Here is a 17144-nt window from a genome sequence, read left to right on the forward strand (position 1 = left end):
TGGAGCAAAGGGAGACAGATATGTCTGAGACATCATAATGTTACTTGGGTTTATTCCTGCATATCCGCGACCTGAAATAATTGAGGATTATGTGGGACAGTCAGTAGGTAGGTGACCTTTTGTGCTGTGTAATTAGCTGCTGCATGCGGATAAGGTCCTGTTCATGTCATCCTAATGAAGAGGAGAATCAGCTTTGTGTGTGTGGGTGTGTGTGTTTGGGACTCATTTATGTTTTTCTCTTGTATTGAAGTGTAAATGTTACATTTCCAAAAAAAAAAAAAAAAACAAACACACACCCAACATATTTTTAAGTTTAAGCACATGAGAATATTATGTAAAACCTTTTAAATTAAATTTCTACTACTGAATGTAGTTACTTTTTGGAAATGAAACACCTAAGTAATAACACTAGAAATACAGGCGATTACTCTATCAAATAATAGAGTAACCAATGATATCACATCAGTGCCATGCATGGAATGCTAAAAAATGGGTCTTAATTAAAAGACCCATTACCCTTTAAAAGGTGATTTATTTAAATTTTGAAAATAAACTCTAAAGATAAAGCGCCATCTGTTGATATCTTCTACATGCTGTAAGGTGAATATAAGGCTAGATTTTGTTTATCATTGCCATTGTATTTTGCCAAGGGCATTCATGTATCTAAAAACATGAATAGGTGGATGCACTATTACTCTGCATCAGGGCAAAGTAAATAACCTTTGCAAGTGATGTCACTGCCTCATTTGATCTTTTTCTGTATTTATTGATGTTTTTAACCTCTTTGGATGAACCTTAAATACACAGTGTAGATCTCAAAAACATAAAACAATTATAAGATTTGTTATTTAGACAATAGGTCAGATAGCCTTGTTTCCACTTCAATAATTCATTGTGCTCAGGTGAGTCAATCTTCATCAGTGCAGACAAAGCATCTGCATAACATAGCATAGAAATTATATAAATATAATTTATTTAAACCTATTTCTGATGAAATCAGAACAAATGTCTCTTTTTAGGTTAGTTAAAATTACCAAAAGTATTTCTATTTGTTAAATGTCACAATAAATTATTTATTAATGTCTTCCAAATCAGAGGTATTACATATATAATGATTACTATCTCTACAAACAATGAAGGAGAGCTTAGATGATGATGTCTTGGCTATAGAAACTTCTGATGGTTAACTGACACATTTAGGTTAATTGAAAGCACACCTGTGGATATGTCTTGAGTTCACACCTGGAACACACACTATCTTGTTTGACATGATTGGAAAGTCAAAAGAAATCAGTCAAGATATCAGGAAAAGAATTTATGGAGCTGCACAAGTCTGTTTCATCCTTGGGAAGAATTTCTAGATGCTTGTGCTGCATTCCTCTGTTCAAACAATTATATGCAAGTATAGACATGATGAGAATGTCCAATTACCGTACTGCTCAGGAAGGAGACAGGTTTTCTGTCTCAGAGATGAATATATTTTGGTCAAACATGTGTAAATTTACCCAGAACAAAAGCCAAAGATCATTGAAGATGCTGGATGAAGTTGCTAAGATATTATCATCATCCACAGTGAAATGTCTCCTGTACCGACTGAAAGTCCTCTCAGCGAGGAGGAAGTCATAACTCCAGAAGAAACTGGACAAAGATCTTCATCTTAAGAGACATGCCCTGTGGTCTGATGAAACAAAAGTGGAACTCTTTGGCCATTCTACTGACTGCTACATTTAGAGGAAAAAGGGGGAACATTGGAATAACTGTGAAGTAGAGGAGTGGCAGCTTCCTGATGGGAGGTTGTTTGTTATGGGTCTTCCAAATGGATAATGACCTTAAGCAAATAGCCAAAGTGGTTACAAGGTGGCTTAAAATTATGTACAGTGTACAATGATCATACTTTTATGTTACAGTATGGTTGAAATCAGTTTATAAACTCTTCACTGGAATAAGTAATTACTTTATAAAAGAAAAATGACTAATTCTAGGTACTTAGGAGAGTAAATATTTCGCATCAACTGTCTGTTGCAAGTAATGTTGATCTTTGAGAGTCAGATACTTTCTTCCCTCTGATTCTTAAATCTCTACTGAATTATGAACTGATTTTCCTCTATATGTTTGCAAAATACATAATTTAAACATGGGCAAAATGTGTCAGCACAGTAAGAGATGATTTCACTCATGAATCAACCTGTCACCATGGTTCTACAGGCATTGATGTTGAGTCTGTGAACCCAAATTAATGAGTTTAATTCTGGCTTCTCTAGTTGTTGCTCTTTCCTCTGTACTTGAGCCCTTAACACTGTAAAGCCACTTCTTTGGTGTACTCTGCCTCCATTAAAAATAAAGAGTTGTTCAATTTTTACAAGTGGAATATTGGCTAAATATCCAGCTCAGAATGCTGGATATTGAGCAAAAGAAGAAAAAAAAAACTTTTAGTGGTCTTGATTAAAGCTTTAGATTCGTTGAATTTTTGAAAGTTTTTAAAAATGGACAATGCCTGCTTTTTCTCTGTCATAACTTTTGCAAAGAAGACACATTTTTAAACATTCTTCTTGCGGAAACTTGTTGGTCAAACAGCATCTTGAAGATGCTGTAATGATTACACCCGCATTTACATGGACCCATTTACTTGCGAGTGTTCTTATGGTGACAGTTAAGGGGTAAAAAATTTCCACAACCAATGAAAGTTTTGGCCTTTCTGCAAAAATGCTATGTGAGGTAGAAAACAATCTCTGAACACACACACAATCACCATGGTGACACATGCTGGGAGGATGCGTTTGTTCAGCAATGATAACAAATTTGATCAGAGTTGATGGAAAGATGGATGGAGCAAAATATTAGACAATCCTGGAGAAAACCTTGAGAAATGGCTCTAAATACAGCCAGAATGATAGGGGAAGTCCATATCTCTAATATATATAACTCCAATAAATCCATTCAAGTTTGGTGCTTTAACTTGACTGTGAATATGAAAGCGCTCAAGGAGTGTGAATACTTTTGATAGAATTTGGATTATCCAAAAAATAGAAGACAACTTGAGCTGTTTGTAAAAAAATGTAGATTAATCTCGCTATAGACTAATTTGAACCTTTTTAATGTCTGTGTGTTGCTATTTTGCACCTGTAGACTTAAGACTGCAGAATATAACTTAAAAAAAAATCTTTTTTTTTTTTTTTTTACATATTTGGATATATTTCCTTTTATTTGGAAAGGTTACATATTTGGAAATATAAAAAAAAGATCAAACAAGTATGGAAAAATAAAAGGAAAATTAGATGGAAAAGGGAAACTGTGGAGACAAGGATGTAGAAAAGAATGAAAGACAGAGGGAGAGACAGAGAGTAAGAAAAAGCAGTGGTGGTGGGAGAAGAAGCATCTTAACCTGGTGTGACGGGGCGTGTGCTTGTAAATAAACATCAGTCTGAGATTATTCCAAGCATGGACGGCCAGACCATGAGGCCCTGAGGTTAGAGTGGGCCCATACCTGGCTCTCCCTATCAAACACACAAAACGCATCTACCCATACAAGGACACTGTGCTGAGAGCAAAGCCAAGCTGGAATACTGCTGCAAGCATGCAAACATGATAAAACCAGAAAATGGAGGCATATCCCTCATTTGGGACATTAAAACACTTGTTCATGCATGTATAGAAACACAAATCTGTCTCGACTACCACACAAAAGCAACAAAACGAGAACAGACAAATGCACACAAACACACAAAAATGTAGCAAGAGAAAAAAAAAATACTCTGGATACACCTGCAGCAGGCAAACAGCTTTCATAAAAGTATTAAACCACCACCTGCAAACACAGACATGTTTTACAACCCAGATGTGTGCAGACATCTAGTCATCCCTGGTTGACACAGACTCTGTGTCATCCATCCAGTTTTCCCATTTTTACTTATAGTCTTTAGGAAAATGACTAATGAGTTCAGACATAAACGTGTAAGATTATCCTTAGCGACATAATATGATGCAAGATGTTAAACTTGCTCACCATAGCTTTGATTCTAAAAACCAGAGGGACTGATGAGTGAGAAGCACAGAAAGGACAACCATAGGTAGGGACCAGAGGATAAAACTTCCTCTATCTTTACCAGCTTTTGAAGTGAAGAAAACATGTAGCATGATAATCTTAAACCAACTAGTTCAGATAGATAACTAAACTGTGATCACAGTTAACAGATAATTCTCAACAGAATTGTATAAAAATAAATGAGGGCTGGGTAAATGTACTCACTGCTCAATGCTTGGCGAGAGGTAGAGTTTTGGGAAGACCTGGGTAGCTTCAGCATCCTCAAAGCTCACTGAGAGAAGAGCCACATCCTCTCCTGGGTCCAGTGTTGTGTCCTTAGGAAAACAAGGAGAGGTCAGTAATGTTATTTGGATAATTGGACCCAGAACATTACATTTTGAGTTACAAAAACAAGGCCTGGTGAACATCAGTACTGGGCAGTAAGAGCGTTTGACAACGTTACAAATCAAATCATATCTATTTTGGATTTTGTCTGATTCAAAACGGCTGCACAGGTTCATCTATAGACATGCAACCCCACTAATAGGTTCAATGTCGAACCTAACCACATACTTTTCGTAATCATCAACAAGCTTTTGGTCTAATTCTGCCCAGATATTTCAGAACCTGTCTTGGCAGGATTGGTGAAGCTCGTCCAAACTGGTTGGTTTCTTGCCTAGACCGAGTTTTTAAGCACCACCCGGAAAGGGTTTGGTTTGGGATGGTATCCCAGCAGCTTGGTCTGGTTTATCCATCTAGATGTTGATTTGAGGCTAAGGTGAAGAATTTAGTTGTCCTACTTCATTATATCCCACCTACTTTCTGAACTGCACCAGGAACACATGCAGAATAACAGCCCCACTATCATCACCATGCTTTGAAAATAGTACATTGTTCTTATGTTCTAAAGCAACCCCTGGTGCCACAGTGGCCAAATGACACAGCCTACATGAGGTCAAAAATTCAACCAGAACAATAACGTATCAAAGAAACATGTTCATTGCTAAAGTGCAAAGTATCAGCTAGATTTTGTAATTATTGTGTCAACAATAAGTTCATCACACTAGAATCATTACCTTTCCACCAATGCTTCAATAAAAGCATGAAAGTATTAAAGAACAGCTGTATTCTCTCAGATGTGGAGTAAACAAGACTGAACCCGGCCCATTTCATTCCTTTATTAATTGCCAAGAGTCCTGAGGTCTGACACCTGCTAAAATGCATTTGACCTATGCTTACAGCTGCACCTGAATACATAATTTGCAGATGCAAGGGGAGGACTGAGGCTGTCACTGTTGCTATGCTGCTTTTCAACACCATCACCACTTAGCTCAAAAGAAATATACAGTAAACTGCAACCAGCAGTAAAAACAGGAATAAGAGGACAAGTCTGCATAGGGTGTGTTCATCTGGCCAAAACAAAAATGAACAGGAAAGACACCAGTGGAAACATCTGTTTTGCTTCATGCAGCATTAGTTTCAACAGCTGCACCATAAGCCTGAGTTTATGACTGCGAGTACCAATCAAATCGGCTGTAAGTTGGATGCAGAAGCCACCCGGAGCTGCTCCCTGTGAACATCATCTGTCTCTCTGAGGTTGTAATTTCTACTTCTGTGATGTTTTTCCTGAAGCATGGCTACTGCTATTAGGGCAATTCCACATCAAGTACTATTCTGGCCTCACTCTGCCATCAGAGGCTCTGCAGCGTTAATCAAATGTCTTACAGATGGTTTGAACTCATCCATTTGTTATAATCGTTGCTTGCCATGGTGAGAGGAAATCTAACCACCATACACGATGGACAGAGCCACAATGCAACCAGTTTACTGTGAAGACTATTAACTAATCACACGCTTTGGTCTGCTGATCCCAACATTTCCTCCTGAACTAGACTGGAAGTAATTTCGTAACAGTTAATTTGATGATTGTTTAATCAAAGAAAAGGATAATTAACTAAATGGGGATAAAATCAATAAGAATAGTTGGAGCCCCAAGTGAAAGAGATGTGGAATGAAAAAATGCATTAATTAGCAGAGAAAAAAAGAGAATATCCAGATATTTAAGCTCTGTTGAGTGCCATGCAGCCTGCCCCATCACAGCTGATACATTAGCGTCTACAGACAGAAGACGAGGAAGGCCGAGGAAGACGGCATCCAAAAGTGTTGCCTGATGAAATCAGCTCACATCAGAGCAGTGTGCATCAGTAAACAAGAACTGCTCTCTGCCTTACAGCAGTGCTGGGGGCTTCTCTCGCTGACAATATAGGACAGATAGGAACAGGCATGGTAAAGTGCGGCCGGGGCAGGGAGTGGGCTTTGGGAGAACATTGGTTTGCTCCAGTTTGTAGCTGTCATGTCCAGTCTCATCTTTAGAGGTGATTTAATGGATGCTTTCTTTGGACTTAAAGAGAGTAAACAGATGGATAAGAACCAACAGGAAGGTGAGAGGGCCAGGAAATGGGCACAGGACGACTCTGGACAGGAAGCGGCGGGCTGCCCCTCGATTTGGTCAGACCGAAGGCGCTGATGAAGGGCGAGCCTCTTTGTGGAGTGATTCAGACTTATCTTGTTCCAGAAGACAGCGAAAAGCTGTCACAAGTCACATTGAATCAGCAACACAAAAAAACCAAATCCAAAGGCAGACCCTTAAACTTTAAGTTGATGCCATCCTAAATTAATGTGCTGTCCAGAAAGCTGAAATAAGCAGACAAAAATAGTTGTTCTTGTTCAGTGGAGTCAGACAATACAGAATAAGCTACTTCTACAACTTTTGCTTGTGGGTTTCTTTTTTGTACAGCACATATCTAAACAGAAAATGAGAAATAATGAAGAACAAAAAGCATTGTGGTGTTTTCTCCCTGGGCAATTCAAACAATTAAGTTAAAGATCTCCTCAAAGTCTCACATAGTACTATATAAAGTGAGTGAAAAAAATTACTACAAAAGAGAGGACAAAAATAATACCAACCATTAAATCTTCCTGTATTTTAAAGCTGAATTTCAGTGGTATTTTATGTGTTTTTAATTAATATTCTGCAGCTTTTTAAGCGTAAATACAAACTTTGGGCAAAAATATGCTCTGTTGAATCCTTATTGACAGGTCAACATTACATGTCAACGTTAGTGATGAGGTCTCAAAGGGTTCTGGTTTTGGGATGGAACATTTCATCCAGAATAAAATCTCCAATGTTTAGCAGATCACACTCAATTAAATGTATCTATGAGCATTAGTCATGTCAGACACTGGTTTCTAATGGCGGAATAAAAACAGTTCAGTTCTTCTTTAGTGAAGTCCTAACAATGCAGGACACTTCATGTGACCCTTCAACATTTTCAACAAAAAAAACAAACAAAAACCTTGTAGAGTAGATTTCATTCAGTTAAAATTAAAATTTATAGTTGGATTGAAAAATAAATTGAAAAATTATGACATTTTGTTTTATAGTGGCTAATCTTTGTCAGCTTGTCTACCCGTTTTTTCAATATGTACTTCTGAAAAAAACTCCACTGATAAGCAAATGATTCTCAGCTACATTTATCTGTGAGAGATAAAAACAATCAGCTATCACAAACACGTCTAAGACTTAAAGATGGAATGGAGTGCCAGTTATGACACTGTATTCAATCCAAATAAGACCAAATAAGAGACTTATCAAATAGTAAGTCTCTTATCAGTATATTTCAGAAATTATGAAATCTTCTGGGCATTTGTCACTCATAGGCCAAATAAATGAAATTCCTAATCTCTAGGTAGCAACTGGTGACCTAAAAGTCTGACTGAGAGTTTTACCTGGAACTTTATGAAGGAACCCCATCTATTTTGTGCAATTCAACACAACTACTGGTAGAGAAACAAACCCACAGCAAGATGCGGCTTACTACCATACTTTATAGTTGGCAAAGTGCTACACAGTGACACTTGGGCAAAAATCATCACCGTGACTGCTCCATACATGCTGCTCAACTTAGTGGCCCAACGTTTAAATTTTTTTGGGTACCTTTGATATCTAGCATATGACAGAACCAATCAAGGACAAAACAGTACCTAAAAACCTTCTTGTATCACCATCAGAGTTATATGTTCCAAGTGCAGTCTTATTTGTTAATAAGATTTTTTTATCAGCCACTTTCTATGTAATATCTAGTTCATCTAATTTTTGAACTTGCAAGTTGTATGAGCAGATGTCAACTGCTTCCAATTGCTACAATCAGACAAACAGTGCAGCTGTTCAGATAGTAATGCAGGAAACTTGATTCACATGTGTCTTAAAAGATTTTTACAATCTGACATTACATGCTTTTTCAGGAATCGCTGAAGAATCACAAATCAAAATCACTGAAATATACAAGGTATTGTAGAAACTCAAATGTTTGTTTCTTGGGTTCTTTCTCTACATGTAATGATCCAAGACAGAAAGACTTCTTAAATACCACTATTAAAGTAAATTAAAGTGTAGAGAAGCAATTAAAATGATTTACTTGACAGTTGGTTTTGGTTATGGAATATACAGAGTGCTGAAAGGATGCTGTTGAATTTCAGCGGTTATTTAGATGTATTTTAAAACTCTAATGCTCTTCTTCTCTCAAAACTTAACAGACCCATACAAGTGACTTGTGGAAAAATAATCCGGATGCTAATGTTGACCTTTCAGCCTCCTTGCCTTGAAACCGCTACTCAAACTTGGAAAGAAAAACAGACTCTAATGAAAGGAAAGGACCCCAAATGGCCATTAACGTTTCTCCCCTTATAACAAATTCACTTGAGGATGATCGAGTCAAAAGGGGATGTCAAAAAAAAGATTCTGCTGCAAAAGCTACAGGCTGGACTTTAATGAAGAGACTTTATTATTGGTAAGTAATGAGCGCTGAAATGGAGGCGTGCATGAATGAGGAGTGCATCCTGCTAATGTTTCGATGTCGAGGCAGTATTTACTACGTACCCTCAAGAAGATGACTCAAGTCTTCAAGGACTGTCTTCAAGAGAGGAATCGAGAAGGACGTACATGGACACAGAAGACAGAGGAAGCCTCCCAGTCAACCCTCTTCACGTGTCCACCACCCAACATCCTCCTTTAATCTTTAACCACATGAATGCACACGCACACACACACAGGCTCCCTTCCCTGTGCCTGTCCTTGTGCCTTCGATGTCCCGGCCTCTGGCATCTCCTCAGTGTCGTTTGTGACAGGTTGGAAATGTGACAGCTGTCCTTATGCCGGACCAAGTCTGGCCAAAGTCACAACAAACACATACATACAAACACGCTCATCAGCGATCGCTACACATGCAAGGCCTCATTCTCCAGGGCTCAAACGGAGGAGGTGAGGGCACTTTGTCCGCCTTCTTCGCCCAACTTTAAATGTCATGCCTAGCGTAATGGGGCAGCTTGACTGACAGCAGGGCTGTTGTGTGAGGACATGTCCAGCTTCAAGGCGAGCAGCTTTGAGTGCTGCTGTACATATGCTGGACACTCTTATCCCTGCACAGCTGCCTCATGGCCACAAGAGAATCGTGAAATTACAATAACAGATCATCAACAATGACAAGGTAGAGATAACTACCTAAATAGATCCCTTGCCTCGTCAAACAGGAGTAATCAATAAATTTGAAACAATATTTATATTTTCTTTCTGCTCTTCAAATCTATATTATTTTACCAACAAAGACAATTATACTAATCTTAAGAGAAATTTTAACAATCTGTGTTGAGTGCTATTTCAAAACAACTCAATAGAGTTATGTCATTGAAACTGCAAGAGCCTTTAAAAAGAAATAGCTTTCTGCATCCTTGGATAATCATTGCTTTAGATTAACACAACATAAATGTTTAGAATCCTAGCAAAAAGGTAGGAAAATGTTTATAAGAAGAAAATGTAAAATTTTAGCCCAGAAGAAAAAGCAGCACACGTAACAAGATAATTGATTTACTAGAGACTTGAAGTGCATGTTATTGTCCACTGCCTGCTTAAGGCCTGTGAAGCACACACTTTGCTGTCTGCTGAAATACATCAGAGTTGCAGCTATCAAATCTTCAAATGTAATTTTATTTACACCATTTTCTACAGAGTTCTCAATCATCGTTTGTAGCAAACTTTTAAAGTACAACTTCAAACGTTCACTATGGTTTAATGACAACTATTACTAGAGTAGGCAATAGTAGATTTCACAAGAAGACGAGTTATGAAACAATTTTACAATTCCTATTCCCACAGTGTCAAAATCACAAAAGACAAAAAGTGAAGAAGAATAACCGGTGAGGAAAATTGTTCTGACGAAAAGAAAGAAAGAAAAAACAAACAAAAAAAAAACTTGGATATTCAACCACAACTTGAATGGAGAGAACACAGGTAGAACCATAAATCAAATGTAATTTTAATTACAAGCCAAGCACCTAGAACTGGTTGTACACAAAAAGCTTAATCTCAGTGAGAAACTAAAGGGGGCAAGGTTGGTCATTAGTATTTTACTGACAGACATACTACATACTGATGGTATAAACTAATTGAGAAACATATTTATTACAGTTGTGGGTCCTTTGTTTGCAGGGAGGTGTACTTCATGAATCCCATTAATCCTACTTTCTCCACCTCATTGTAGAGAGCTTGCAGCAACATGTAAATGTGGCCTCAGTGTCTGAGGGAAACTAACGCCTTTGTCTGTCTCCGGCAGCCTATCAGCTCATAAAATCATGCTGGTAGATAATTAACCAGGGAGCTCTGTGTTGCTGCATAGTTGAAGCCCGTGCCAGGGATACATTTTGACATGGGGACAAAAGACCAGAGATTAAGGAGCTCCACCTGGAATCAAATTGGTGGACCAGCACCCAAACACACCTTAACATTACCCAGTCGCTGCTGTCACGAAAGCTTAGTGAAAAGGGTGTGCAGAAAGCCTGAACAAGGTGCATGTATGCTACTTTCTTTCTGGACAACATACAGTATTGTACTATGTGATGTGGAGGCAGAATTGAGCTAATTCTGCAGGCTATGGCCACGTTTAATGTGTTGATGAAGATGTAAAGATTTTTTCCCTTTAAAAGCAAAATTAGAGTTACTAGACATGTTTTAGAAGTCGGTCTGAGCCTGGTCCTGCCCCTCCCCACGCACGCTGCTCCCGATGTCCCACTAGGTTGGTGCTGGCTCTTTCTCTTAGCATGTCAACTAAGTTAAAAATTTACAGGACAGTACTTATTCCTTAAAGGTGTTTCTATTAACATGCATTTACCCTATGGGCAGAACAACCTGTGCCCACTTCTTCCTGTATCCTGTTAGGTTGGCGTCACTCGTCCCTCCACATGTTAACTGACAGCTGGGACTCCTATAAGTTACTTCTTAAAGAGCATCTTTCACTCCAAACACATTTTTAACTCTTTGTATTGTAACATATCTGAAATAGACCTTTTGCAACAAAAACGACTCATATTTTAAAAGAAAAGGTGCTAATACTGCCATGCTTACTGCTCTGCCTAAAAATACCTCCCCTAGCAGTACAGCCGGAAGTAACATAACTGGAGGGGTCCGTTCCGGACTGTGCAGATAAAAACATTGAACCAGGAGGAGGTGACAGATCCTGAACATTAAATCGACTACAGGTTTATGATAAAAAGAAATTAACAGTCAGTGGAAGAATCCGTATTGGCATTACAGCCATCAAATGACTCTAATTAAGAAACAGCTTTTTCCACGTTTCTTCTGATTTATCTTTGGTTATGAGCTCCAAACCCTTGAGGTTCTTGTCATCACCCTAATCTTTATCTCCCTTCACAGATTCAAGTCAGGATTGTATGGGACATTCCAAATTGTTAATATAACTTTCAATCTTAACTTCCATTTATATTAAGTTATTTAATTATGGCTCTTTATTGTAGTTAGTTTTAAAATACAACATTTCAAATATTGTAACAGTAAAATCTTGATTTGTATAGTCAAATAGCACCAGTAGTTAAACTTTCCAAACATAATTTTTTTTTTAAAAACTCTCCAGTCCTTAGTATGTAAATTCAAAAAAACAGATAACAGGTAAGAGGTATGAATAAACTGTTTAAATAATTACCACATTCCTTATATTATAAAGACACAATTTCACATAATTTTCCACATAATTTCAGACCTGTGGTTATTTACATTCACTTTTTAAGTGTTTTTTCAAGTGCCGATGTACGTCTTTCTGCAAATGTTGGTAATGTTGGTACTTATTATGACCTTTTTGGTGAGTCAGTCCAATCTAATTTCAAAATTTTAGAAACCTGTAATAGCAGGAAAGAGGTTAAAAGTGCAATCTGTTGCAATAGCATTAACCGATGAGTTCTCCACCCTAAACGCCCACAAGTTTTGCATTCACTTCATGGAGATATGAGTGACCTCTGTCACAAAGTCACAAGCACTCTGTTCCCTGTAGATTTCAAGCAATCTAATATATTAGGATCAAAATGGTACAGCTGATATCAGAGTAGAAATACTGTGTAATGTGATAATTGAACTGGAGGTCAGTCATGCAAAGAGTGTACACATAGGAAAATATGCTCCACTGCGCCATGTTTCTCAGTGAGACAGTCAAAATCGGCTTCATTTAAAATCTGGTACCGACACAATTAGGCGAGCTGGTGAAATTTTCCTGTAACAAGCGTCATAAGTGTGACTGGGGCCAAGTGTAAATGATAGCGTGTCACTGCAATGATCTGGCCCGCGCTGCACAGCTTGTGCTAAGAGTGTGATAGTGGGGCTCACAGCCACAAGGGTGACTCAAAGTATGTGACATTGCATGTGGAAAATTAACGAATGCATATGGTATGTTCATGCTGATGACATAATACGGAGTGAGCCATCAGTTGACTGCCTCCTGATTTATACATCATGGTCCCAAGATGATGCCAAACATCTTAAAATGTATCTTTCATACAACATTTGCTGTACTGTGGAGCAAATGATTAAACTATCACACTTGTTTCTTTGCTGTAGTATTTCTGAGGCTGATGAAAGTGACTACATTAGGTTTAAAGTGCATGTTCAAAGCTGTTTTTATCCATCCCACTGTACTAGTAATGAACTATTCCAAGCTTAACTGGGATACAGTTTTGGTTCTAAACAACTAGGGTTTGAGCTACTGCAGAAATTAGAGACATTCAAAGTAGTTAGAGACAGATTATGACTGCATTGGTCAGGCTTGGCTGGGCTCCTGGGATTTAGGTAAAAGTGCACCCAACCTCGATACCTTTCCCCCACAGTTGGGTGCAAAATGGACTTACAAGAGGAGCCTTAAGGTGCAAGGTTGTTTTTGCTCTACTGGGTGATGTATCTTATTAGTGGTGTTGCTTTGTAAAAATGTTTCCTCAACCAGAAAAAAGCTAAGCAATCCCTCAAAACTAAAGGTGAATCTTGGTCTCAAGCAGTAGAGTTTGTATTTCGAGGTGGCGTCCTGTGTTTACCTATGGTCAGAAAATTTGGGACAGAATTCTCATTTCGCTCTAATAAATGTGACTGACAGCAGACAAAATATAAAAAATATAGTTACAGTAGAAAAGAGAAACTAAACATAAGTCACAGTGCCATCTTCTTCTATTTCTTTGCATTCATACAGTCAGAAACTGTACATGCGTTGATATTTTGTAATTAAAAATATAAACCAAGGTCTCTATGTTGGAGATTGAAAATTCATGATTTATTTTCTTTTAATCATTAAAGAAAGGAAATAATATATAAATCCATGAATAATAAGAGTCCATTTATAAACAGGTTGACATTAACTGAATTAAACACCATGTGTTTGCTGTTCTAGTGAGAGCAAAGATGTGGAGAAAAATAACCTGAAAAATGTGTGCGCACTGCAATCTTCATGCCCATGTATTTATAAGTGTTATCGTGTTTATCGTTTGCAAGTTAAGGCAACTTCTCCAGAGCGAGACCAGTGAGGCGAATGGTATATATACTTTTTAAGTGCCTCGTTGGCCAGTAACCACTCAAGTCCAAAATCAGCCACCTGCTGGGTAATCGGTACATTCCCACTTCTGCAAAAACCATCTTAACTGCTGTATTTTGCCTGAAAGACCTATTTTAAAATGGACTGCAATTATATTACCCCAAAACAATTTGATGTGCAGTCTGGATGACCTACCATCTGCTGAAGCAGACACATTCAAAGGGTTTCTTCAATAATGTCTCCTTTCAGGTGTTTTTATTTCAGCTATGAAATGAAAACAAGAAATTACGTAAACAATGTCACCATATAGTAAGCTTTCAGACAACATGAAGGTTGATCCAAAATCAGCTAACTGTTCAGTGCAATAAATCCATGTCAAAGTTGGTTGTAGCTTGAGCTTGGTCCACATGCTAAGATACTCATGCTGATTTCTGACTTGATTTTCTTTTATATTGTTTTTTTCCACACTGAAGACATCTCAATAGCCACAAACTATTGTCATTGCTTCTTCTTCGTCGGCCATATTTTTTTTACTCTGAACTCATGTTTAATCTTGTGAGGTTTTGCGAGGTTTCCAATCTGACATCTAAATGTTTGTGAGTGAAAACTGTCCATGCATGGTGTGTGTTGTCTTTGCCATGCAGCTGGACATCACAGGTTATAATACCAATAGTTTATTTTTATTGTCGTGTGTAGGGTCTCTATTCAGGCATTATGGAAGCTGCATATATTCGATTTTACATGGACTGTTTAAAATGGCATGAAAATAACTGAAAATGACTTGATAATTTCTTCTAATAAGTGACTACTTAGTTCAGTTCAGAACTACTAAATCTAAATTAGTATTTCTTTTTTTTTGCATGAGACACCCAAAAGTATCAGGTGAAAAAAATTAGTACAATATGAAAATTCAAACCTGTATGATCTGCACAGCTAAGATTGAAACAGTCATTATCCGCATATAGAGAATACATGAAACTGCCTCCCATGATTATTTCAAAAGTAGTTGGTACCTTTATTTGTGAAAATCATTAAAATATCTTGTTGAGGCAAGACTTAAAAATTCCACAGATGATCTCCCTACAATCAAACTAAGCTCGAGCTATTTTACAAAAAAAAAGGCATACATTTCAGTGTCTTAATGAACTGAACTTAAAGAAAATGCTTTCTTACTGAAAAATCATTTTTACAATATATTTAAACAGATTTGTAGATACAGGCCTTAGATTAGGGGTGTCAAAATCCAGTCCTCAAGGGCCGGTGTCCTGCAACTTTTAGATGTACCTTTGCTGCACCACACCTGAATAGAATAATTAGGTCATTAGCAAGGTTCTGGAGAACTGATCTACACAAGGAGGAGGTAATTAAGCCATTCCATTCCAGCGTTTTGTAGCTGTGGCACATCTAAAAACTGCAGGACAGCGGCCCTCGAGGACTGGAGTTTGTCACCCCTGCCTTAGATGATCAAGAAATACTGGTAAAATCGCCAATTGTTAAATAAACTCATCAGTTTATGAGGAGGGTTAGCACAATTATGAGCCATTTCAGAAGTTATGTTGATTTCTAGACATTTCTGCAAAGGAGCAAATGCATCCATATTGCATCTAAACAACAACAACAACACCTTAATAGCTTAATGACTTTAGCCCTGATTTTATTTTTCACTCATTATAAACTGGTCAAACAATCAGAAGATAAACTGCAGAGGATCAGAAGGAATAAAACATACACTTATTAAAGGAAAAAAGAAACATATAGATAGCACACAACTTGTTTGAGAGCGCGGGCGGAAAGTAGGCCATATGGAAGTAATCCCACGGAGAAGTGCGCGGGGGGTGTGGGGTGGGCTGAGGTTTGGAGATGGAGGTGCGGGTGAGGGGGGGCTTGGGCTATACTCCTGAGACGGCAAAGCAGGAAACTTCTGATGCTCGGCTGGGGGTACAGGCAGGTGGGTGGGAATCTTCATTTAGAGATGCAGTGTGGGTGGTTATGGGAAGCGGGGGTGGGCGTTGGGGTTGCGGGTTGAAGATTTGCAGAGGGAGATGGGAGACGAACATGACCTTTGGTTTGCAGGAGTCAAACTGGGGTCACTGGAGCATCGGGGAATGGATTTGAGCTTGGTGATCTCTTATAACCCCTCCTAAGGCGGCGGTTTCTCTCTAACAGCCTCACTCATATGAGGATGCTGAGGTGCTCTCCATCATCTCCCTAAAGGAGATTGTTCTCACATTTATTCAAAAAAAGAGGTAATGGAAGCTTTTAATGCTGCACATGTTGAAAGGCATGAGTGTTTGATCATTTCCTGATATAGAAAACAGGCACTTTATTTTTATCTGCGAACAGGGAGGTAAAGAACATCGATAATACGGTGGGTTTTTAACAAGCACACACTGAACTCTATAAAACACTTTCAAATTAAAACAGCCTCTTTATTGTGAGTCCTCAAAACAACAAAAAAAAAGGGAGAAAAAAAGCTACGCAATGCAACCAACGTATCGCCTGTAGTGTCATCATCATCAAGGTGAGAGCTACTGAGAAAATATGTGCCCTGAATGCATGACATCATGATGCAACATATGACTCAGATACAGTGAGGAAACTGTTCATCATGTGCAAACAATTATCAATTCATCACCGTCAGAGCTGTTCTGTGGTATTAGTCACCGCATATGCTCCCACACCTAGCTACGATATGATAGAGCAAGACTTCATAGGCCAAACGTGTCATCAGCAGGATGAGAGTATGCTGAGATAGTGAATGATGAATTCTCACTTCTGATGAGAAATCTGCAGTCAGGTTCAGGGATGCATAGCAAAAGGAAATTGGTAGCGCACAATGGGGAAAGCAAAGCAAAAATGTCTCTGTTCTATAAAAGTACCTAATTTTTTGCTCAATGACTTTGCACATTATAAGGAAAACCAAATGCAGTCATTCACTATAAAACATCGTAATTGATGTACCTGCTCTGGCTTGAATTTTGGGGGGAATAAACTTCCCTAATGCAAAACATTCTTTTCAACATATCAGTTTCATATGGAGAAGCAATACTGTTAAAAATAAGATTAAATTCAGAAATAAATCGAATATATTTATTTTGTTGCACCATTAATGGTGTCTGATAAATGTCTGATCAAAGTATCAAACATAAATTACTATTTAAATTTTTAGATGTTATTATTTATCTCTGCCTCATTATTTTTTCTTTATG

At 38.0% G+C, this 17144-nt stretch overlaps 1 protein-coding gene across 1 annotated transcript in view; it reads right to left on the minus strand.

Annotated features, from left to right (window-relative positions):
• The window catches only part of babam2 (BRISC and BRCA1 A complex member 2), an 82045-nt gene that overhangs the window by 18967 nt on the left and 45934 nt on the right, over window positions 1–17144 (minus strand). Inside the window, exon 7 of the mRNA XM_005799112.3 lies at window positions 4247–4356. Within this exon, the coding sequence (XP_005799169.1) occupies window positions 4247–4356 (110 nt within the window). The remainder of the gene's footprint in view (window positions 1–4246; window positions 4357–17144) is intronic.

This window comes from Xiphophorus maculatus, chromosome 19 (genome assembly GCF_002775205.1).
Source record: "Xiphophorus maculatus strain JP 163 A chromosome 19, X_maculatus-5.0-male, whole genome shotgun sequence".
In the NCBI taxonomy this organism is placed as follows: Eukaryota; Metazoa; Chordata; class Actinopteri; order Cyprinodontiformes; family Poeciliidae; genus Xiphophorus; species Xiphophorus maculatus.